This window comes from Octopus sinensis, linkage group LG10, assembly GCF_006345805.1.
Source record: "Octopus sinensis linkage group LG10, ASM634580v1, whole genome shotgun sequence".
NCBI classification, from domain to species: domain Eukaryota; kingdom Metazoa; phylum Mollusca; class Cephalopoda; order Octopoda; family Octopodidae; genus Octopus; species Octopus sinensis.
In genome coordinates this window covers 19,749,683-19,776,083 of record NC_043006.1, presented here as the reverse complement: position 1 = coordinate 19,776,083, position 26,401 = coordinate 19,749,683, and the positions used below count along the sequence as shown (strand labels likewise).

General features: G+C 35.8%; 1 protein-coding gene across 1 annotated transcript in view; it reads right to left on the bottom strand.

The window, feature by feature from the left end:
* LOC115216576 overlaps positions 1-26,401 on the bottom strand; it is a 62,230-nt gene continuing 35,829 nt past the window's right edge. Inside the window, exons 13-18 of the mRNA XM_036506328.1 lie at positions 23,348-23,849; positions 19,559-19,782; positions 15,124-15,995; positions 11,974-13,230; positions 4,692-5,204; positions 1-1,158 (exon numbers count right to left, since the gene is read on the bottom strand). Coding sequence (XP_036362221.1) covers positions 887-1,158; positions 4,692-5,204; positions 11,974-13,230; positions 15,124-15,995; positions 19,559-19,782; positions 23,348-23,849 — 3,640 coding nt within the window. The 3' untranslated portion in view covers positions 1-886. The remainder of the gene's footprint in view (positions 1,159-4,691; positions 5,205-11,973; positions 13,231-15,123; positions 15,996-19,558; positions 19,783-23,347; positions 23,850-26,401) is intronic.

Here is a 26,401-nt window from a genome sequence, read left to right as displayed (position 1 = left end):
GGTGAATTATTCAAAACCCTAAGAAACCCTCTCAACACATTGCTGTGATGCTCCCCCACTACGCTTGCCTGTGATCAGAGATGCAAATATAGTCAGCCATTAAGGGACATGCTCAACTGGTGAAATCTATGGTACAGAAAATTTGCTGTAGCCCCTATCTTTTACACCATGACAAAACATATACTTGATAACACTCCCAATCAGTTAAGATCAGAAGCCATGAGAGCACTGCTTGGTATTGCACCAGGGGGGTTGTCGTCATTGTTGTTCACTCAGCATTTTCATTGTTACTGTTAGTATTGGATTGCAGGATGTCAAGTTATGTCCTGCATCTTTAGGTATCTAGCACCGTTCTTATAGTTGGTTGTTGTACTGAGCAAACAGGATTTCTATTGGTTCAGGAAATTGGCCTCAATTCTAAAATCTTCAACCAACTGTCTACACTTCATGCCACTGTCCCTAGAGGTCTTATAGTTATTATTAGTATTGTTGTTGTTATTTGTCATGTAGTGAACCTGAAGACAGATGTACAGTTGTAATGAACAAGACCAACCTGTGTTTTATGTCATGCTTTTCTAATTGTGTATTTACCTTCATGAAGAGTTACCTTACTGCATACATTACATTATAATATCTTAAAAATGGTTCTAACTGTATTTGCCTGAGGTCTCATGTTTATATAAGGAATCAATATCAAGATTATAAATATCACTCCAGCATGGCAACAGTCAATTGACTGAAACCACTAAAAGAATTTTAAAAAATCATCATCATCATCATTGCTACGAGAATAAAAATTTATAATTAGCAAGTGCATGAATTAATATTAGTTGAAAAAACAGAAACCAAAGACAAAAGACATAATTACACTGGTTTGATATTGAAATTAGCCCAGGTAAAGAGTTGTAGAAAAGATGTTGGAGAGGTTTGTCTCATAAATTGCCATGATGGACACGTAAAGTGTTTTCACGCTCGACTTAACCTGAAACACTAAACTGGTCTCAGTGGTCTCAGCTCTGTGTACAATATTTGAACTTCCTTCCTGACTTCCAATATTCACCAAATAAGTGTTTCTTTGGTATTTGTTCTCTCTAAACACATTCTGCCATGATATTTCCACACTAGATACACTTAGTCTCTTCCAGCTGAGTGAGGAACCTAGAAAATAAGATTTTGTGTGTATATTTATTTATTATATGAATATATATATATATATATATAATATATATATATATATATATATTTATTTATTTATTTATTTATATAAATAAATATTTTTAAGAGGAATAATTTAGGGATTTTTCCCTTATGAGATTTTTCACGTTAACTACTTGATAAATTCTTATAAAGATTTTATCCTATTTTTCAATATATATATAACAATAAGGGTTTAGCAACAAGTTGCTTGACCACCAACCGAAAAATTTTAGAAATAGCCAAAGGACTACTATTTCCTTTTTCTACAAAAATATGTCTTCACAGACAACAATATTTGTAACTCACATATGGCAAAAAAAGAAGAAAAATAATGAAATCAAACAGCCTTCGGTTAATTATGGACGTACGTTTCTGGATTAGAATCATAAGATTCATTTCATTCATCGACAAAATATTCCGATAAATAAATCTAGAAATGCTAGGAAAACTTACCCCTTATATTTCCGACCAAGCGTCATCGGAACATATAAAAGTTAATCAGCATATCCACATTTATATAGACGAGTGAATTCGTATTTCCCTCCAAAATTAATTATTTTAAATTAATTATCTTTCACCCTATATCTGTAATGTATATATATATATATATATATATGTATGTGTGTGTGTGTGTGTGTGCATATTATCATCATTTAACGTCTTCTTTCCTTGCTGGCATGGGTTAGATGGTTTGACTGGAACTGGTAAGCCAGAGAGGATTACCAAGATCCAATCTGATATGGCTAGGTTTCTACAGCTGGCTGCCCTCACTAGCACCAACCACTCCAAGAGGGTAATGGGCATGTTTTACGTACCACTGGAATTGGTGCCAGTTACATGACACTGACATCAGCCATGACTATAATTCCACTTAGTTTGAATCTTCTCAAGCACAACATATCGTTAAAGGTCTCAGTCACTTGTCATCGCCTACATGACGCCAACCATTTGAAGGTCATGCTACTGGCAATGATTATGATTTCACGAGTGCCACTCACATGTATGCATGTGCATATATATATATATATATATATTCTAGCAAAAACTGTCTGAAGAACGGCAACGAGAAACTCAGAGTAACAGATTTTGTTGAATTTTCTGCTGCTTTAAATAAAGCATATTACTCTACCACTGGTATTTGAGTACTCCGATATATATATATATATATATATATATAAATATATAAATATATATAAATATATATAAATAAGGGTGGCGAGCTGGCAGAAACGTTAGCACGCCAGGCGAAATGCGTAGCCGTATTTCGTCTGTCGTTACGTTCTGAGTTCAAATTCTGCCGAGGTCGACTTTGCCTTTCATCCTTTCGGGGTCGATAAATTAAGTACCAGTTACGCACTGGGGTCGATGTAATCGACTTAATCCCTTTGTCTCGCCTTGTTTGTCCCCTCTGTGTTTAGCCCCTTGTGGGTAGTAAAGAAATATATATATATGTGTGCATGTGTAACACACTGGATCACTGTCGGTTACGACAACAAGAGTTCCAGTTAATCTGATCCATGGAACAGCCTCTTTTACTTTTACTTGTTTCAGTCATTTGACTGCGGCCATGCTGGAGCACCGCCTTTAGTTGAGCAAATCGACCCCAGGATTTATTCTTTGTAAGCCTAGTACTTATTCTAGCGGTCTCTTTTGCCGAACTGCTAAGTTACAGGGTACATAAACACACCAGCATCGGTTGTCAAGCGATGTTGTGGGAGACAAACACAGACACATAAACATATACACACTGTGTCACCTGAGAATTATGTTATGGGTACATCTACCTATTTCTTTATTACCCACAAGGGGCTAAATACAGAGAGGACAAACAAGGACAGACAAACGGATTAAGTCGATTACATCGACCTCAGTGCGTAACTGGTACTTAATTTATCAACCCCGAAAGGATGAAAGGCAAAGTCGACCTCGGCGGAATTTGAACTCAGAACATGGCAGACGAAATACGGCTAAGCATTCTGCCCGGCATGCTAACATTTCTGCCAGCTCACCGCCTTTATGGGTACATCTACCTGTCAAATATTTGGCCACTTAACTGTTAATTCAGTTGATCAAACAAGTTGAAAGACAAGGAAAACATTGTTGAAAGACAACATATATATATATATATATATTATATGTAGAAAAATACAAACTGGGACAAGAACGTAAAACATTTAGAAGACGATACAAAAAACACGGACGGGACATTTGAAGCCTTCAATCTATATATATATAGAAACCTTCATATATATATATATATATATATATATATATATATATATTGCATAAGTAGCATGTCTTTGTTATTTTTATTGTGTTTAACTAGTGGATTGGTAGAATCATTATAGCATCAGTCAAATTTCCCTGTAATATTTAACTGTGTCACCACATTCTGAGTTCAAAGCCCCTCAAAGTCAACTTAGCCTTTTTTTCTTCTGGGATCAGCAAAATAAATTGTCAAATACCTGGGATAGACTTAATTGATTACCCGCTCCCAACCATAGAATTTCTAGTCCTGTGCCTTTGTTGATACAATAATTGTTGCAATTTTGTTTTCATTTTTATTGTTAATAGTGAATGACAACTGACCCCAGTAACAGTTCCCCCTTCTAAACTATGTCACATGATACTTAATGCTGATAACAGAAATCATGTATTTATTAATAATGTTGAGATTTTTGGTGGTAATAGTGGATCTGTCTTTCAACAATAAGGATCTACTTGTTTGATCAACTGGATTAACTATTCTTGAATTAACGGTTAAGTGGCCGAACATTTGACAGGTAGATGTACCCATAACATAATTCTCAGGTGACACAGTGTATAATTAGGCTGTAACTTTTGAATTACATTACAGGTATATAATCCACTTCTATACATTTGACAGGTAGATGTACCCATAACATAATTCTCAGGTGACACAGTGTATGATTAGGCTGTAACTTTTGAATTACAGGTATAATCCACTTCTATACATTTGACAGGTAGATGTACCCATAACATAATTCTCAGGTGATACAGTGTATGATTAGGCTGTAACTTTTGAATTACAGGTATAATCCACTTCTATATAGTTTCCATCAGTATAACAAGGTATGGCTTGACCTCAGGCTACAGAAAATTATTTTTGTCCATAATGCCACAGAGCAGGTCCACTGTCAATATATAGAGATATTTACCTTATTGAGAGGAACAATAGTCAATGTTTGTACAAAAACAGATCAGTGGTTCCAGTCTGGCATGGATATTATTTCAGCTGTCCCCAGACGGACATTAACGTTTATAGAGAGTCCTTTAAAATGTCTTGTCTATAATGTTGTATGACACTAATTTCAGGATAATGTTATAGAACTAGGCGTACTAGAAATGATGTAAAGTTAAGGGTGCACACTTCCAAAAACGGTTTAGGAATTACTAGTTTGGATGGTCATAGTAATATCAATTAAGCATTTTAACATCTCACCTGCAATGTTTCATATAAAATGTTGATTTACCTGTTATTTCTGGCTTGGAACTGTCCACCACAACATCATTTGATCGCAGTATTTCAGTTTGTTTTGTTGTGTGATTTCTTTTTATTTCTGCTTGGTAGGTAAATCCATCTCTTAGAGTAAGAGAGTTGAAAGTCAGTTGCCGACGGTAACCAACAGACATCCAATTCGTGTAAATTTTACCATTTTCTGTGATTCTGCATACGTAATCATCTTGAGTTTGTTCAGAATGTTCAATAACAACCTTCAATTGACTTTGATGACTTTGTATACAGCAAGAATTTGTGTTGGACCATTCATTGACTGGAATCATGCGAACTTTGGTGTGGTTATGTAACTTCAAAGCAGATTTTGGCCCGGATATCAGATTGAATTCAAGCCCTGCATTATTTATGCAGTTTACATTCATGACAATAGGTTTGTTACCAAAAGATTTGGTTGATAGAATTTTACTGATCTTGCTGCTAGCTGAAGTTTCTGTCTTTTGCACAAAGGCTGTGTTGTCCTCAGATGTCCCTAAATAATGAAATGAAAAACGTTTTAAAGAATATGTCTTCATGTCTGTGTATTTTGAATTTCACTTCAAGATAATTTATATGTCTTCCCCATCAGTGCCATCATAAACTAACCTTTTATCAATTTATATTTTGACTTTTCTGTGGATAGATCAGTATCTGTATTTTTTTTGCTTATTTTCACAAGTGGAACTAACATATTTTCCAACATGTAAGCCAATGTAACACATGGTGTAAATATGTAGTGTAAAAATTCAGATATAGTTACTATTTTTCTAAATTCTGCCGTATTTCACATGGAATTTTAGGTCGTGCACAGTTGTCTTAAGTGTTAGAGTTGACCTGCTATTGTTTTGGCTGTAAATTTTGGTCTTGAAAATTTGCCTTGTATGCCAGAAAATATGGTAATAGACATGGAAAAGAATTGGCTTTATAAAACCTTTATGAATTGATGGTAGTTTTATGTATAATAGTTAGTGTTTGCAGTGGTCTTGTGGGAGACAGCAGAATGGAAATACTAATGTGGTACAACTTATGGAGTAAGATGAAGGCTATTAATAGTCATTAAAAGCAGATTGTTTTTGTATTTAACACAAAATAAAATGAGAAAATATTTGTAATTTTTTTTGTTTTTTAACAACAGAATGTATGTTTTTAAAAATATATTTTACAGATATAGGGGAAGGAAATAGAAGAAAAATAGTAAAGAGATTTACTAGAAACTAAATCATCAAAATTCCAAATATAATTTACTGAATTCATATTAGTTTTGCTTGCTTTGGGTCACATTTTGTAAGTTTACAAAATAACTGAGTTAAGGCATGCCAAGTTTTTAAAATTACAAGAACAAAAGGAATCAAAAGGTAAAGACACTTTTTGGTAATGAATGACCATGGGATTACACCTAGAAAGTTCCCTTCTGGGGTACAAGTCTGGGCAAATTTGTTTATAGAAGACCAGCAGTTGCCTATGCATACCAGCCTCCCCTCTTCGTGACACCAATGTTACCCAAGGGAAAGGCAAAAGGCTGATACAGCTGAGCACCAGTGACATTTACAGCTGAGTAGACTGGAGCAATGTGAAATAAAGTGTCTTGCTCAAGAACACAACACACACTCCAGTATGAGAAACAAACTCACTGCCTCATGATTGTGTTGTATTCTATAAACAACCATGGTCGTTCATAACAACAGGGGTTCTTTATCCTGTAACATATATGCATTTTTGCGTGTGCATGTTGATATTGCATGAAAATTGTAAACAAGTGTTACTGTCATAGAGGCATTGCCATTTGTTTCAATCTTCCTGTGAGAAACATGTCTGGTCATGCAGAAATATTTTCAAGTGGAAAATAGTTGTAAAGTTCACACCATATGCTAACAACTCTAAAATATATAAGCTATGAAATCCATTGCACTGCTGAATTCCAGATCTGAAATTTTAAGTGGATGTAGACATATGGATAAGTCCCTGTTGATGAATTGGACAATACTGCCCTCTCTAGATTAAGCAGCTGTACCTCAGCCTCAAGCCCCTAATCATTCAGCCATATGACTTTACAGTCAAAGGGAACATAACTCTAATTTTTCTTTTTCATTTTCCTTTTGTTTTCTGATGTTCTCAACTTTCCACTTTTACATCTACTTTCTTCTAGTATTTTTTCTTATTCTATAACCTGTTTTAGTCTGATATGTCGTGTGGGAAGAGGAGGGGTATTGTACGAACATGTACTGAGAGTGATAAAAATTATATGTCCAGTCAACATCATGTTGTTTGGAGTGATCACTAGTGATGGCAATGTTATGCCTCCAGTCATCCTCCCACATGGCTCCAGACTCAACACGGAGGCCTACATCAAGTGCCTGGAGGAGGTAGTGCTGCCCTGGGTCAAGGGGGTGTCTGCTGGAAGACCCTATGTCTGGCAACAGGACTCTGCACCACAAGCAGGGGAACCCAGCTATGGCTGACAGACAATTTCTGAAACCACATTACCCCTAACATCTGGCCACCTAACTCTCCAAACTGCAACCCCCTTGATTATTATGTGAGGGGTGCAGTTGAACGAGAAACCAGCAAAACTTGTAATACCAAAAATAAACTGAAGGCAGCATTCACCAATTTAAACAAGGAGACTATCTAGAGAAATTGCAGGAGATTCCGAAGTCATCTGGATGCCGTGGTTGAAGCCAATGGCGATTGTATTGAATAAATTTACTCTTTAGTATTTCAAGATATTTTTACGTAACTTTGGTAAATATATCATGAAAATGAGATGTCACTGTTATTTTCATTTTTGCATAATATAGACAACACTTTATTTATTAAACCCTGTATATATATATAAAACCCTGTATATATATATATATCACCATGACCGTGACCGACCAGGCTATCAGATGTTGCTACACATCGCTGGTCACAATGCCCTTTGCATTGTTTTAGCCTTCAAATGATGCCACCCCACTGGCTAAGTGAGCAGGCCAACAGAAGAAAGATTAAGAGAAAGTTGTAGCGGAAGAGTACAGCAGGGATCGCCACTCCCACCCCCTGCCGGAGCCTCGTGGAGCTTTGGGTATTTTCGCTCAATAAACACTCGCAACACCCGGTCTGGGAATCAAAACCGCAATCCTACGACCGCGAGTCCACTGCCCTAACCACTGAGCCATTGCGCCTCCATATATATATATATAGAGTTAATAAAAAGTAACAGAAAGAAGCACACTCTAAAATATAGAGCAGTAATTATTACAACATTTTATATAGAGTTACCCAAGGTTTAACACCCACAAAGCTAAAGCCTTGTGGCCAGTTTTGTCAGATTCTAGATGAATACAAAATTTTAAAATATCTACATCGTAGACGTGGGAAAATGCTCAGAACTCAAGGAATACAAAAAAATATTAATGAGTACAGATTATTTCCCCTTACCCTTTCGTTACTGTAATTATTTTGAGATGCTCTGTGTTTCTTTCAATTACTTTAAATATAACAAAGAATTTATTAAAATAACTTAGTTATCATTAAGCTAGTGTTAGGAACATAAATTGTGACTGAGGTTTGGTGGTAGATTTTAATTGAAAACTTATGAAAATAAGACATTTGTATTCAGAGTCAGAGCCGGTTTCAGCCGGGTTGGTAATGAAAGGGTTAAACAGAGGTGGGGAAAAAAAAACCCCTTATATGCCAGGAGAGGTCTAATGATCAAACATGGAGATCCAGTTTTCTAGTGAGTAGTGCTTGAAGTGAATACATTTAGAAAATACTTCTTTACAGCTGTTTCATGCACCAAGCTTCTTGAAATCCTTAAGAATTTTGGCTCTCTCCACGACACAGATCTTGCAACAGCCACTTCCATTAATATATGTATGGAATGGGTAAATTGTCACCATTTCATATTTCTAATTTCACGCATGTGCATTGTTTGTGTTTGATTTTGTATTCATATAGAGTCTGACGTGCTGTCCACAACACTTTAGCTTTGTGGGTGCAAAACCTTGAGTAACTCTATATAAAATTTTGTTGTAATAATATATATATATATATATATATATATATATATATATATGTATAAGGGTGAAAAGGAACACACGAGTTGATATATATGAAAAAACAAGTCAAAAATAGAAAATGCTAAAATAATTTTATAGTGAACATTTATTTTAGCATTTTCTATTTGACTTGTTTTTTCATATATATATATATATAATATATATATATATGTATCTATATATATATATATATAATGTATATATATATATATATATGTATCTATATATATATATATATGTATATATATATATATGTATATATATATATATATGTATATATATATATGTATATATATATATATATATGTATCTATATATATATATATGTTATATATATCTACAAATATACAATATATATATATATATATTTATATATCTACATATATACAATATATATTTATATATATATATTTATATATATATATATATGTTATATATATCTACATCATCATCATCGTCGTCATCGTCGTTTAACGTCCGTTCTCCATGCTAGCATGGTTGGACGGTTCGACCGGGGTTCTGGGAAGCCAGTAGGCTGCACCAGGCTCCAGATCTACATATATACAATATATATATATATATATATATCTACATATATACAATATATATATATATATCTACATATATACAATATATATATATATATATATATATATATATATATAAATTAAATTAGAGATAAAACCACTATTAGGCAAATCAATATATATATATATATATATATACTAGCAGTATCACTCGGTGTTGCTTGGGTTTGTTTCGACCCTTTAGAATTGGAATTTTTGAAAAGTAAAATTTTTGCATAATGCAACTTATTATTCTCTTCAAGTAAACATTTTTCCAGTTGAAATACACCGAAAAATGGTGACACAGCAGTCAAAATTCGTAAAAAATAGGGATTTTCATAGAAAAAAAGCACCTTTTTGATGTAAATAATTTATGGTGTTAACATGGTCCGATTTGAATTTTATCTTCTACAGAATGAAGAGCAAGCCTTCTTCTATCATACTCTCAATTTTGGTCAACTTGTGCTGCAGGGTCTCGAAGGAGATAGTGTTAGTTGAAGGCTACCAAACCTGTCACACACAGGCAACTTCAGCTTTATATATATAGATTTGCTACACACCACTTTCCATCCTTAATAATGAAACTTGGTAGATCCAAAAGTTAAACACACAGATACACACACAGACACACAAGTTGAGTTTTATATATATAGATTTCTCAACGGGGATTTCAGGGGAGAATTTCAGGGAGTCGCTGGCGATGTATCGTGATGATCAAAAATCCGGCCTGCTAAAATTTGGTTAAAGTGATTCAAACTGCAGACTCAACGCAAAATGGTCACATTTAATTCAAAGCGTTAAAAATGTTATGAAAACAATTGGTATGTGTTCACAAAGTCCAAACGATTAATATGAAAAAACCCTCCAGGCTACATCCCGATAATTCATTTCTTTGCCGAATTTCTACAATGTCTATGGCAATTCGTTTTTATATCTTGACTTTTTATTTTTCATGCAATTTACGTATGCTTGCATGTGTGGTGAACACAGTTCACATCAAACAGCTGACTGAGTAAAGTTCACTATTCAATGCATGGGATAAGGCCTAAACAAACACATTATCGATTTTTGCACTTGCGAGATGAATTTCGGAATAGAAATAAGGCAGTTCAATTTTCATTCACCTAAACTTTAAGTGACCCATTTTTGGTGGTTCTACGATTTGTTGGCTAGGAGGAGATGTACCGGGAAGTTAAACACACAGACACACACACAGATACACACACAGACTCACAAGTTGAGTTTTATATATATATATTTATAGGTGTGGCTGTGTGGTAAGAAGCTTGCTTCCCGACCACATTGTTCCAGGTTCAGTCCCACTGCATGGCACCTTGGGCAAGCGTCTTCTAATATAGCTTTGAGCTGACCAAAACCTTGTGAGTGGATTTGGTGGATGGAAACTGAATGAAGCTCATACCATATATATATATTTATGTATGTTTTTGTATCTGTATTTGTTCTCATTCTACTGCTTTACAACCAGTCTTGGTGTGTTACATCTCTGTAACTTAGCGGTTTGGCAAAAAAGAGACTGATAGGATGTGTACAGGACTTAAATAAAGTACTGGGGTTGATTCTTTCAACAAATTCTTCAAGGCCATGCCCCAGCATGACCACAGTCTAATGACTGAAACAGGTAAAAAATTAAAGCTACAAACACACACACATACACACACATGTTCCATGGGCTTCTTTCAGTTTCTGTTTACCAAATCCACTCACAGGTTTTTAATCAGACCATGACTATAGTAGAAAACACTAGCTTAAGTTGCCACATGCACACATGCATTTGAAGGCCTTTAATAGCTGCAGTAAAGTTAGAAAAACCTTTGTTCACTCTCTTACTCTTTACTCTTTTACTTGTTTCAGTCATTTGACTTCGGCCATGCTGGAGCATCGCCTTTAGTGGAGCAAATCGACCCCGGGACTTATTCTTTGTAAACCCAGTACTTATTCTATCGGTCTAGTTTGCCGAACCACTAAGTGACGGGGACGTAAACACACCAGCATCGGTTGTCAAGCAATGCTAGGGGGACAAACACAGACACACAAACACACACACACACACACCACACACACACACACACACACACACATACATATATATATATATATATATATATATATATATATATATATACATATATACGATAGGATTCTTTCAGTTTCCGTCTACCAAATCCACTCACAAGGCATTGGTTGGCCCGGGGCTTTAGCAGAAGACACTTGCCCAAGATGCCACGCTGTGGGACTGAACCCGGAACCATGTGGTTGGATAGCAAGCTACTTACCACACAGCCACTCCTGCGCCTCACTGCAGTATTTTATAATAAAAGATGACTTAAGACTGACTGACTTGGTATAATGATCAGATGTCATTAAGCTAGTGGATACCATGAAATATTCCACTGTAACAGATGTGGATGATGAATAAAAATCAAAATAAATGGGCTGACAAAATATCAGAATAAAAGATGATTCGAGTTCTTGGATCAGATTCAAAAGTTCTGTGGTTTTGAGAACTGTTTGGTGCAAGAGTATTTGTGGACTCGGTGTTAAAAAATACCAAGAAATGAATATGGAATGCAGTTATTTTTAATCTTATATAAATTACCAAATAATTGAATGTACTTTATTACATATAACTACTTACCTATACTGTAATAGCATTTAGAAATACCAGACTGCTCGTCACTTGACTTCCACTTTGCTTCAACTAGAATTGTTGTTGGTTGATCATGTGATATGACAAAGTACTCCATACTGATAACAGGTGGAGTTTTGTCAACTGTAACAGATTTTGTAAAGGTAGCAACTAACCCTGCTTCATTTTCCACTTGTGCTGTCACATATACTTGCTGTCCATGGAGAAGAGACTCACTGTATATTGTGTGTATACCACTGGGAGATACATGAGCCAGTTGATTGATTTGGAAACCATGTGGTGTAGTTCCAGCACCAATGTAAATATGTCCGATGTCACTGTCTTCGTCCTGTACTTGAAGGGAGACTGATATTGTAGTAGGTGAAGTTTGCCGAAGTTCTAACGCACTGTTTACATCTGAACTAACTGATATACACTCATCTACAGACATTTGGAATTTTAGTGGTAAATCTCTGCCAGCGTTAATCTGAAGGGAAACATTTTTCCTTCCATTTTCTCTAGATACAAAATGGAATTTGAATTGAGAAGTGTCAGATAGTATTCGAGGAGGAATACGGGCTGCATTGTCTCCAATGTATAAAATGATATTTTGTCTGTATATATGAGATAGGACGGTGAAAGAGATGTAATAGATCTTGTGCATCTGAATCTGTAGTGTGGTGATAAAGTGTTGATCTTGGTCTTGAAGGCTGTTGTTGTTTACTTCAAATTCCTTTTGGATGATAGTTTTGGTAGAATCACACATAAAACCTTCAGGAGGCGTCCTATCTATGCAAACTTCTGGAGATCGAGAAATGTTGCTTCTATGACCGGCTGCATCAACCGCTTGAACATAGCCTACATAGCACTTGCTTTGGTCTAGATTCAGAACTTCAAACTTGTGATGTGTTGCAATTCCAACAGAAGTAAAAGGAGATGTAGCACTAGCGAGCTTGGATGGGCCCATTGCCACTACATATTCTTGTACAGCAGAGTGAGCATCTTCAAAACCGTGCCAGGATATTCCAAAAGACTTTTGTAAGTTCTGATGGTGACTGCTGCGATAGATCTCTGTGTTATATACAATGCCTGCTAAGGGAGGTATATCGTCAAAAACAAATCCATCAGAACTCAATGAAACAAAGAGTCCAAGGTTATTAACTGCCACCACTGTGAAATAATAGTTGCTCCCTTTCTCTAACTTCACTTGGCTGACTTTCTCTGTAATATTTGCTGGTAAGATTTCTGCTGGTAAAAGGTCTCCATCTGTTGAAAAACGGGACAAGTTAATCATCAATTACAAACATTATTTTTACTGGTATTTTTATAATTATGTTCAATTCATAACATATTAACATTCAAACACAAACACACTTGCACCCATACATACACATTTGCATGCAGATTCACATTTGCACCCTCCCGCCACCGCACACACATTCATACATATAAACATTTGCACACATTAATGACTTGTAGGGACACTGTATTTCATCAAGCAACCATGATATACTACAAAGTATATCAAACATAAGTCAATATCGTGTTCTACTGTGCTAGCAGTGCTCTTAATGACATGTATAAGATCTGGTCATCAAATCTAAGTAGAGACTTCAAACTTGAAATCTCCAAAGCCACAGTCGAACCAATTCTACTATATGGCTCAGAAACCTGGACGTTATCAAAGAAGCTTGAGAGGCGGTTGGATGGAACCTACACTCGCCTCCTTATGAGAGCTCAAAATCTCTCGTGGAAGCGCCATCCAACCAAAATGCAAATATATAGGAAACTACCACCTGTGTCATCTCTTGTGAAAGGTAGGAGAGTCCAGTTTGCTGGACATTGTTGTAGAGCTGAAAAAGAAGTAATTTCTACTCTTCTCCTCTGGAAGCCATCTACTCGCAATACCAGAGGGCGCACACTCTCCTACCCTGATGTAATCTCCAGGGATACAGGCATCCAGCAACAGGACCTCCGTAATGCCATGATGGACCGTGAAGTCTGGCGTAGCATGGTAAATTCCATTGTCTCGACCATGGTCGAACAATGATGTTGATGAGTGCTCTTAAATCACCTGTTAAGATTATCTCTATAGATTTTCTATAGAAATTATAGCCAGAACTGATTTGGCATACTTGGATATGAAGCGTAACAAATCAGTGCAGGCTATAATTTCTATAGTAAATCTGTACTGATGACCTTAACAAGTGATGTACACACATACTTTGCATACAGATACATATGTGCACATACTTATTCAAAGAAACCCAAATATTATCTGATGAAAAATACCTTTACAAATCCTACATAGTAGCAAGATTAAATGTGAAGCTTACAAGGTGAAATGCAATACTTGTATGGCAGTGAGACACGAGTACTGAATGCAGAAGATGCATGAAGGTTGGGGAGAAATTAAATAAGCATGATCCATTCGATGTATAGTACTGGTTTCAAATTTTAGCACAAGGCCTGCAATTTCGGGGTTGAGGGAATAAAGTTGATTACATTGACATGGTGTTCAGCTGCTACTTATTTTATCAACTCTGAAAGGATGAAAAGCAAAGTCGACCCTGGTGGCATTTGAACTCAGAACCTAAAGATAGATGAAATGCCACTAAGGCATGCTAATGATTCTGCCAGCTCACTGTCTTCTATTGGATGTATGATATTAAGATCCATGAGTGATGAGATGAGAGATAAACTGAGATGATGAGCAATCTGGGAGATAACTGAGAAGAAGAGCAATCAGTTGTGGTGTGCTAGAGAGACTAACTTTATTGGTATTGACATTTAAGGTGGCGAGCTGGCAGAAATGTTAGCAGGCCGGGCGAAATGCGTAGCCGTATTTCGTCTCCCGTTACGTTCTGAGTTCAAATTCCGCCAAGGTCAACTTTGCCTTTCATCCTTCCGGGGTCGATTAAATAAGTACCAGTTATGCACTGGGGTCGATATAATCGACTTAATCCGTTTGTCTGTCCTTGTTTGTCCCCTCTGTGTTTAGCCCCTTGTGGGTAGTAAAGAAATAGGTATTGACATATAATGTGCAGAGAGAATGTAAAAATGTAGGGTTTTTTTTTTTTCCTCACAGATGTGAAAGATGTTGACTAAATTAATAAAAAAACCTCAAAATAGGCAGTAGATACTGAATATTTTACTTACAACCAGGTGCTGTTCCTGCCATCACAATGAAATGTGTCAGCACACTTTGTGATTCTTTAAAAACTCCCTTCCAGCAAGCTGCGATGGTTGTTACTGCTGTCATGTAGTCAACATCCTCCTCACTGCATCCTTTTGTTGTGTCCCGTACTGATGCCCCTCGGCGAACGACTGGTGCAGTGAGATCAAGATCTATTGTGTCTGGAGATGTAAACACACGGAACTGGTCAGCAGAATACCATGCTTTAATATAAAACTTGTATTCTTCACTAGCCATTAGATCTTGTCCTTTAGGTAAACAGTACGTCACGTGGTCTTGCAAACCAATATCTTTCCAAGGATTTTCTTTTAGAATATTGAAGATACCATCACCAAAACTGGAACCCTTGATACCTGCACTCCATTCAAAACGTTGGATAGCAGAAACGTTGCTCACCTTCCAATAAGCTGTGAGACATTTAGCAGATACAATAAAGCCTTTATCATTTAATACATCTATTGATAAAGAAGTGTTTTCCTCGGGTAGACTATGACATTTCATTGAGGCTTTAGAGAGCACTTGACATTTTTTACCACTAGCAGCACAAGTACAGTCATTATTGCAATACTGTATAGAACAAGAGTGTTTTTGGATATCAAGCAGTCCATAGTCTCCTTGTATGGAGCTACTCACCATTCTAACAGTCAGTTTAAATACTGCACTATAAAGACCTACTCTGTTTTCTGCTAGAATCTCAATGATGAGTTCATCTGATGGTATGAGAAGTTCATTCAGTATTGCTTGGGCAGATTGGTATTTCATTCCACTTTTGTGAGAGACAGTTATGGGTTTGCTTATCAGTTGGTTACTTAAGTGGCGTATTGTTAGGTGATATCTGAAAATGAAGGAAACAGTGTGAAGTTGAATTATAAAAATGTCACATCAATAATAATAACAATAGGGGTTTTCAAATTTTAGCACAAGGCCAGCAGTTTTAGGGCAAGGGATTTACAGATTACATTGCTTACTGGTATCTATTTTATCAAGACCAAAAAGGCGAAAGCAAAATCAACCTCAGCAGAATTGAATTTGAACTCAGAATGTAAAGGGCTGGTAAAAATGCCAGCTTGGCACCTAATAATAATAATAATAATAATAATAATAATAATGGTTTCAAATGTTGTCACAAGGGCAGCCATTTTGTGGGAGAAGATGAGTTGATTGCATCATCCCCAGTGTTCAACTGATACATTTTATTAACCCTGAAAGGATGAAAGATGAAGTCAAGACAAATGGCTCAAGAAAATTGGAATAAAATGCCCTGTAGAGCTCCTACATAAAGTTTGCCTCTTAGGGAGAGCAAGGATTATCAGGAAAGTTCTCAGTCCTTGAGATACTACTGGTAACTTGTGGATTCCTAAGGTTACAGGTAGTAACCCACTACCTACATAAATCCTACCAAGAATAAGACCAAACCTGCATAAAACCAAAACAATAATCCTTTCTACTATAGGCACAAAGCCTAAATTTTGTGGGGAGGGGGACAGTTGATTACCTCGACTCCAGTACTCAACTGGTACTTAATTTATCGATACCGAAAGGATGAAAGGCAAAGTCGACCTCAGAGGAATTTGAACTCAGAATGTAGTGGCAAATGAAATACTGTTAAACGTTTTGCCCAGCATGCTAACAATTTAAAATAATAATAATGATAATAATAATAACAAGAGCACTCGGAGAGTGCAAACCTCTGCCAAAGCAACACCTATTAGATAAACTAACTATATTATTAATATATAAGCACCATCCGAATGTGGCCGATGCCAGCGCCGCCTTGACTGGCTTCCATGCTGGTGGCATGTTAAAAGCACCAACCGATCGTGGCCGATGCCAGACTCCCCTGGCACCTGTGCCGTGGCACGTAAAAAGCACCCACTACACTTGCAGAGTGGTTGGTGTTAGGAAGGGCATCCAGCTGTAGAAACACTGCCAGATCAGACTGGAGCCTGGTGCAGCCCCTGGCTTCCCAGACCCCGGTCGAACCGTCCAACCCATGCTAGCGCGGAAAACGGACGTTAAACGATGATGATGATAATGATGTAGTACTACATATATATTAATAAGATAGTTAGTTTATATAATAGGTGTGTATATATTTGAACCATTACCTATTTTTAATTCTAGTATTTACAGCTTGTACTAGCATTATGTATATTACTTAACATTAAGGTTTTTAATATATCATGCATGGTCATTGTTTAGTTACTTTAAAACAATGTGAATAAATAAACATTATATTTGACAATGAAATAATAAAATAATAATAATAATGAAATTATTGTATACAGTGCTCAGGCGCACCACAACTTGTCAGACAGTGCATATAAAGCACATGCAGTGGTGTACAAATGTCTGGAAAGTGAACAATGCATGAGTCAGGTACATGCTTATGTGTGTATGGAGGGGAGAAAATCAGGTGTAGTGTTGGCGAATCTCAGAAAGCATGGAAGTTTTGAAGGATGCAGTGCTCCGACAACTAACAACTGATGCCGGCAGTTTGTTCCCTGAATGCTAACAGGTTAAATTAATCCCAGTATGTGACTGGTACTATATTTTATCAAACTCAAAAAGTTGAACAATGATCCACAACATGTGATTGGGTAAGGTCTGCATGGACTTCTGTGGAGACATATGACTTAGTAGTTAAAGTGCTGAGCTCATGATCATAAGAGTGTCGTTTCAGTTCCTGGACTGGTCAAGGCATTATGCCCTTCAGCAAAAGACCTCATTTCATGTTACACCAGTTCACTCAGCTGGCAAAAATGAGTAATCCTGCGATGTATTAGTGTCCCATCTAGAGTAGGAGAGGGTGATATATATATATATATATATATATATATATATATATATATAGGCAAGGAAAAATTATAAAAAGGCAGAATGCTAAATTGAAAGAAAATTTTAATGAAAATGGGTGTATGGAAAATTTTAAAAAATTGATAAAATATATATATATTAATTCAACCGGTTTTCGTCATATTGAATTAATATATATATATTTTATCAATTTTTCAAAATTTTCCATACACCCATTTTCATTAAAATTTTCTTTCAATTTAGCATTCTGCCTTTTTATAATTTTTCCTTGCCTATCATTTCTTCACGTGTGGTCAACACAACCCCACCATTTATTAATTATATATATATATATATATATATATATATATTATATATATATATATATATATAGGCAAGGAAAAATTATAAAAAGGCAGAATGCTAAATTGAAAGAAAATTTTAATGAAAATGGGTGTATGGAAAATTTTAAAAATTGATAAAATATATATATTAATTCAAACCGGTTTTCGTCATATTGAATTAATATATATATATTTTATCAATTTTTCAAAATTTTCCATACACCCATTTTCATTAAAATTTTCTTTCAATTTAGCATTCTGCCTTTTTATAATTTTTCCTTGCCTATCATTTCTTCACGTGTGGTCAACACAACCCCACCATTTATTAATTTATATATATATATATATATATATATATGCTATTTTTAATTCTAATATTTACAGCTTGTACTAGCATTATGTATATTACTTAGCATTAAGGTTTTTAATATATCATGCATTATCTTCTATCTTCAAGATTTCTTTGATGTGACTATATTTTTTTAGAATGGCATTGTAGGGTAAATGTGAGAGACCAGATCAGGTAGAATATTTGGGCTGGATATGGCCAGTTTAAATGCTAATGGGTTAATATTTCGTAAAGCACTCCACTAGTTGTGAAAGGAATTATAAGAGAAGGCGCAGAGTGGTCATGGTGCCACTGATATGCTGGACTTTTCAACTAAATGTTTGTTTAGTTACTTCATTTTAGAAATCATGTAAATGGTCAACAACATCATCATCATCGTTTAACGTCTGTTCTCCATGCTAGCATGGGTTGGATGGTTCGACCGGGGATCTGGGAAGCCAGAAGGCTGCAGCAGGCTCCGGTCTTATCTGGCAATGTTTCTACAGCTGGATGCCCTTCCTAATGCCAACCACTCCGTGAGTGTAGTCGGTGCTTTTTACGTGCCACTTGCACTGGTGCCAGGCGAGGCTGGCATTGGCCACGGTTGGATTGGTGCATTTTACGTGCCACCTGCATGGAAGCCAGTCGAGGCGGCGCTGGCATCGGCCACGATTCGGATAGTGCTTTTTACGTATCTCCAGTCCAGGGGTCCTGGCATCTGCCGGGTGCCAGTCATAGGATTGGTTCAATTTCGATTCCGATTTCGAATTCACTTGCCCCAACAGGTCTTCGCAAGCAAAGGGGGGTTGGCATAGGTGCCTGTCGTCGGATGAGGTTCGATATCGACACAACTATAATGACAACTGCAGCAATGACAACAAGAAACATTAGTATGAGCACTTTATCATATCACAATTCAAAATGTCTCACCTGTTGATACCTGATTCTCCGTCTTCGAAATTATACCAAACCAGGTTAAGTCTGGTTAGATTTACTGCATTTTCTGAGACAGTGTCCCAGCTGAGCTTATCTGGTTTGAAATGGCCCATGGATGGTGCAGTACTGTCAACATAAATCTGCTGAAGTGCATCGACAAATGTGCAAAGTCCTGCAGCATTGCACGCTGCCATAGAAACGTTATAAAGTGAACCATCCTGAAACGAAACCCCATAAAACAGAGATTAATTCTAGAAACATTGTTTGTTTTATGTATGTTTTTTTCAAGTTAGCAAGGATTCGAAGAATACCTCTCTCTTTACTCTTTTACTCTTTTACTTGTTTCAGTCATTTGACTGCGGCCATGCTGGAGCACCGCCTTTTGTCGAGCAAATCGGCCCCGGGACTTATTCTTTGTAAGCCCAGTACTTATTCCATTAGTCTCTTTTGCCGAACCGCTAAGTGACGGGGATGTAAACACACCAGCATCGGTTGTCAAGCAATGCTAGGGGGACAAACACACACACACACAAACACACACACATACACACATATATATATATATATACATATATATGACTGGCTTCTTTCAGTTTCCGTCTACCAAATCCACTCACAAGTCATTGGTCGGCCCGGGGCTATAGCAGAAGACACTTGCCCAAGATGCCATGCAGTGGGACTGAACCCAGAACCATGTGGTTGGTTAGCAAGCTACTCACCACACAGACACTCCTGCGCCTATTGAGACTATTGAGACTATTTATGCAATATATTGATTTGTTTATACCAAAAACATTTCACGTGAATTCACTGAACTTTACATGATTTTATTGTATTCTATTGTGTTTTTGTCCAAGATAGAAATGAACACCAGGTGGAATCCTTGAAAAAAAAGAAGTGATTTCCTTGCATGTATGATAATATCAATTTCCGAGCTATCGATATTGACATACTGCTTGGCGAAATCTAATGCCCTTAGGAGTAAAGTCCTAGATATTGACGGGTAAAAGTCAATAATATCAAACTGCATAAAATTGCAGTTATGCTTATAGCTAATCCCTTTAAACCACTCTATAACTGACTTACTATTCTTCCAAATTCTCAAATCTAATTCACTATCTAACTTAGTTAAAATACGGTCCAAAATATATTTGCTAATAATGCCTATTTCAGTTTTAGCCGGATTGATCAATCTACATTTAGCGTTTCTATTAAAATTGGCTTTATGGTCTTTTAGAGTAATAAAAGCGGGTCGCGGGGAAAGGTATTCTATCCTATCGCTAATCTTAAGATTGTTAGCTATTCTTCTCGCTTCCAAATTCACCTCTTTGTATATATTTGTGTTATCTTTCTTGTATGTGTCTCTGACGCTATTCGAAATTAGATGCTTGTAAACGTCCTTATCAAGTGCATATAAGTTTCTTGTCTTATCAGAATTAACGAAGATCTTATCTGTGTATTTTGATGTATACATGTATATTAATGGTTTAGTATGTGTATATACTGTTGTGAAATATTTTAATATATTTTAATTTCAATTTTTTATGTATCAATTGTATTAATCGAATTATATTTTCTACATAATTAATGACAATATGTATTTGAATCAACTCTTCGATTTAAGGTTTTTCCTCGATTTTTATAATTTTATATTGAACTCATTTATTTTGTTTTGTTTATTTTGTTTGACCAATCAAACAAATCCATTTTTAAATGTGCATCGTTTATGCTAGTTTTTGATCAAATTGTCATCTTCGTTCTATTTTAACAAAACTGTCCAACGAACGGAACGTGAAACTCCAAGTAACAGCTTTTGTTAAATTTCTGCTGCTTTTAAATAAAGCATACTACTCTACCTTTGGTATTTGAGTACTCTTTTTTCCACCTTGTTTCACATTTATGTGTTTACTCCGGTATATATATATATATATATATATATATAATTATTATTATCTGAGGGAATAAAATCTAAACTTACAAGGAAAAAGAATTCAATTTAGAAATACTAAATCAAATTCCACACAATATAATATATATATAAAATATTAGAAAAAAACCACCTTTTATCATTTCAAAATGAATAATTAAATTACATCTAGAAAATTACATATAATAGAAAAGTTAAAATTAAGATAACAATTAAAAAGTAAAGATTAAGTAAATTACAAAAATAATATAATGTATATAATAGGTAGAAAAACAATTATATACATTACATTATTTTTGTAACTTACTTAATCTTTACTTTTTAATTGTCATCTTAGTTTTAACTTTTCTATTATATGTAATTTTCTAGATGGTGTAATTTAATTATTCATTTTGAATTGATAAAAGGTGTATTTTTTCTAATATTTTATATATATGTATATATAGTTTGTTTTCCACCTGCCTTCGTCTTTTGTTTATTTTCATAAAGCTTCCCGTTATATATATACATATATGTATATATACGTATATATATGTGCATGTGTATATATATATATATATATATAATAGAAATATGTTACAAAAAGAAAATAGAAACTACATGTGAAAATGTAAGGGGGGGGGGAAGTAAGAAGAAAAATAAGCAAAGAGGCACATTGGAAATCAAAAAAAGTAAAGGCCTTTTATGAAAAGTAACGATAGATGTATACAGTTAGATGAACTGAGGTAGGAATAAAAGTAATAGAAGTCATTATTGTGAATTGTTAAAGAGATTTAAAAGAATTTTTTTTCTATATCCATTCCAACATAGAAGGTGGACATTAATCAATGATGATCGTGGCCGTTGCCAGCGCCGCCCCGACTGGCCTCCGTGCTGGTGACACGTAAAAAGCACCATCTGTTCGTGGCCATTGCCAGCCTCACCTGGTCCTCGTGCCGGTGGCACGTAAAAAGCACCATTCGTTTGTGGCCGTTGCCAGCTCCGTCTGGCTCCTGTGCGGGTGGCACGTAAAAAGCACCCAGTACACTCGCGGAGTGGTTGGCGTTAGGAAGGCCATCCAGCTGTAGAAACACTGTCAGATCAGACTGGGCCTGATGCAGCCTTCTGGCTTCACAGACCCCAGTTGAACCGTCCAACCCATGCTACCATGGAAAACGGACGCTAAATGATGATGATGATGATGATGATGATGATGATAATGAGGATGATGACATGTATGTATGTATATGTGTATGAATGCGTGTGTGCGTATATGCATGCATTTTTCTATGTGTTTATGCTTGTCTCTTCACTGTTTAATAACTACTTGGTTTGTTCATGTCCGAATATCACTGAGGTTCAACAAAAGAGGTTGATAGAACATGTACTTAAAATGAGTGTTTATTGAGCGAAAACACCTAAAAGCTCCACGAGGCTCCGGCAGGGGATGGTGGTGATCTCTGCTGTACTCTTTCACCACAACTTTCTCTCACTCTTACTTCCTGTTTCTGTTGTACCTGTATTTCAAGGGGCCGGCCTTGTCACTCTCTGTGTCACGCTGAATATCCCTGAGAACTACGTTAAGGGTGCACGTGTCTGTGAAGTGCTCAGCCACTTACACGTTAATTTCACGAGCAGGCTGTTCTGTTGATTCGGATCAACCGGAACCCTCATCGTCGTAACCGATGGAGTGCTTCCATCACTTAAAATGAGTATTGAGGTTGATTTGTTTGACTAAACTTGCTAGGAAGTGCTCTAACATGGCCAGAACTCAATGACTGAAACAAGTAAAAGTTAACAGAATATATTTCGGTTGATTTAGTCATTTGCACCAAAAGTAATTGAGTCTAAGTGAGAATAAAATGACTGTATTTTACCTGAAGCCTGTCTTCTCCTTTCAGAACCAAAGTGGCATGATCCATTGGCGGCAACTGGAACTCTTTAGAAAAGGTTGTACCAGAGTGATGTGGATATAACATGAGGAAACGGTCAACTATTGGACTCTCATCATCTTTAAATGACCACTCCAATGACAGAACACTGCTGTCTGTAGTATAGAAGACACTGCCATTAGTGGATAGTTTGTGTAAGTTTAGAACCTTTGGTGGCATCAGAACTTTTGGTGGTGTTTTATCAATGTAGAATCCAGCAGAAGAACCAGTTGAAGTGAGACCCACATTGTTGTAACCCATCACAGAAGCATAAAGCAAAGTATCCAGAGGAAGGTTTAAGTTGAGTGCAACAACAGAAGTTGTTAATAAGGCTGGTTGCCATTGTAAGATGTCACAGAGGAATGGCTTTTTGCCGATGCAATATTCAAATTTCTGCATTGAGGAGTGAGGGTCATAGAATCCAGTCCACTGTATATTTAAAGTTGATCTGAAGTTAGAAATTACATATAAAATTGTTAAGTGATGGCCTATATAATTGAGTTGTTTCAATAGGAAAAAATGCTTTCAAATTTTAGCACAAAGCCAGCAATTTCAGAGGAGAGGACAAGTTGATTACTCATTTACTTGTTTCAGTCATTTGACTGTGGCCATGCAGGAGCACCGCCTTTAGTTGAGCAAATCGCTCCCAGGACTTATTCTTTGTAAGCCTAGTACTTATTCTATCGGTCTCTTTTGCCGAACTGCTAAGTTACTGAGATGTTAACACACCAGCATCAGTTGTCAAGCAATGTTGGGGGGGGGGGGAAAACACAGACACACAAACACATACACACATACATACATACATACATATATATATATATATATATATATATATATATATATATACACACATACATATATACGACGGGCTTCTTTCAGTTTCCGTCTACTAAATCCACTCACAAGGTTTTGGTCAGCCCGAGGCTATAATAGAAGGCACTTGTCCAAGGTGCCACGCAGCGGGACTGAACCTGGAACCATGTGGTTCGTCTGCAAGCTACTTACCACACAGCCACTCCTACGCCTATAACATCAACGCCTATTACATCAACTCCAGTGCTCAACTGGTGCTAATTTTATTGACCTCGAAAGGATGAAAGGTAAAATTGACCTTGGCAGAATTTGAACTCAGAATATAAAGACTGATGAAATGCTGCCAAGCATGTGCAAATCTGTCAGCTCACTGCCTTCATAGAAAAGAAAATGATAAAACCTATAAATAGCATTTACAAAAATTCTTGTTCATAACTAAATTAGTAACCATAAAACTGTGTTTATATCTGAAGTAGGGTGAGGAAATCATACTTATAAAATCTCAGTTAGGGGCCATAAATTTTTGTTTATAATATCTCAAACAGGGGCCATAAAACCCTATCTATAATATCTGAATTAGGGGCCATAAATTTTTGTTTATAACAGCTCAATTAAGAGCTATAATGTCCCATTTATAATATCTTATTTAAGGGTCATTAACTTCTGTTTATAATATATCAATTAGGGACCGTGAATTTGTTTATAATATCTCAAGTAGGGATCATATAGGGATCATAAAATACCATTTATGACATATCAACTAGCAGCTATAAAATCTTGTTAATAATACCTCAGTGAGGTGTCATAAAGCCCTGTTTATAATATCTCCTCTAGAACCATTGAGAATTTCTAGAACTGTTAGAGTTATGTTTAAGACTAATCCTAATGTTTGAGTGTAAAGGACTGGCAATTATGATCTATGTTCTAAGACAAGATTTGGACATTCCAACAATGGCATTTCCTAAATAACTGCAAAGTAAGCAATGTATTCTTAGGATATGTAAATGTAGGCTTTGGTATAACTCTTCGATTTTTGCAAGAGGCAACTGAAAACAGGGTGCATACATGTTACACATACTCTATTTCCAACTGTGTCTCATATATGCACCCCACTTTAATTATATGTACCCTTCTTCAAGAATATGGTTTTGACTTGAAATTACATGATGGCAAAATCATTAATGCACAAGACAAAACGTTTAGTGGCATTGCTTCCAACTCTTTAAGTTTTGAGTTCAAATGTGGCTGAAGTCAACTTTGCCTTTCAATCTTTTGTGGAGATCAATGAAATCAACGTAACTGGCTAGACCATTCCCCCAAATTTCAGGCTTTGTACCTACAGTAGAAAAGACTATATTTTATTATATTCATTTATTATATTATATCATATTACATTACATTATATTATATCACATCACATCACATCACATCACACCACACCACACCACACCACACCACATCGCATCACATCACATCACATCATATTATATTATATATATATATAACACACACACACACACACACACACACATATATATATATATATACACACACATATTTAAGTAGTTGAATGAATTATCTTAGTATGGATAATTCGGTTAACCGATACCTGGGTAGCAAATTCACATCAGAAAAACACAGTTGAAGCTACATGCCAAGGGCAGACATCACGTGCTTTCGTGTGGAAATTTGTGTGTTTTTTAATACAAATAAATGAAAGAATGGAGTTGAACGACGATTTAACAAAATTCCTTTATTCTCGACATATGTTTCGAAAGCTGCATATTCCTAATTTCGAAAGAATAAGGGGTGCATTATGCCGCCTTCTCATCAGGAAAAACAAGGAACTTATGTCAGCATGAGAAGGCGGCATGATGCACCCTTTATTCCTTTGAAATTAGGAATATGCAGCCTTCGAAACATATGTCGAGAATAAAGGAATTTTGTTAAATCGTCGTTCAACTCCATTCTTTCATTTATTTGTATTAAAAAAATATACACACACATATATATATATATTTATATGTTCAAAGTCTGTTGGAAAGAACAAAATGTTCACCATGTAATTCTTTAATACCTTATATTTCCCTGATGATATTTTACTCATAACTTATAAATGCAAATTATTGCATAAATTTGTAGTTTATTTATTAAGTATAAATCAAAACAATTGTAGGAATGATT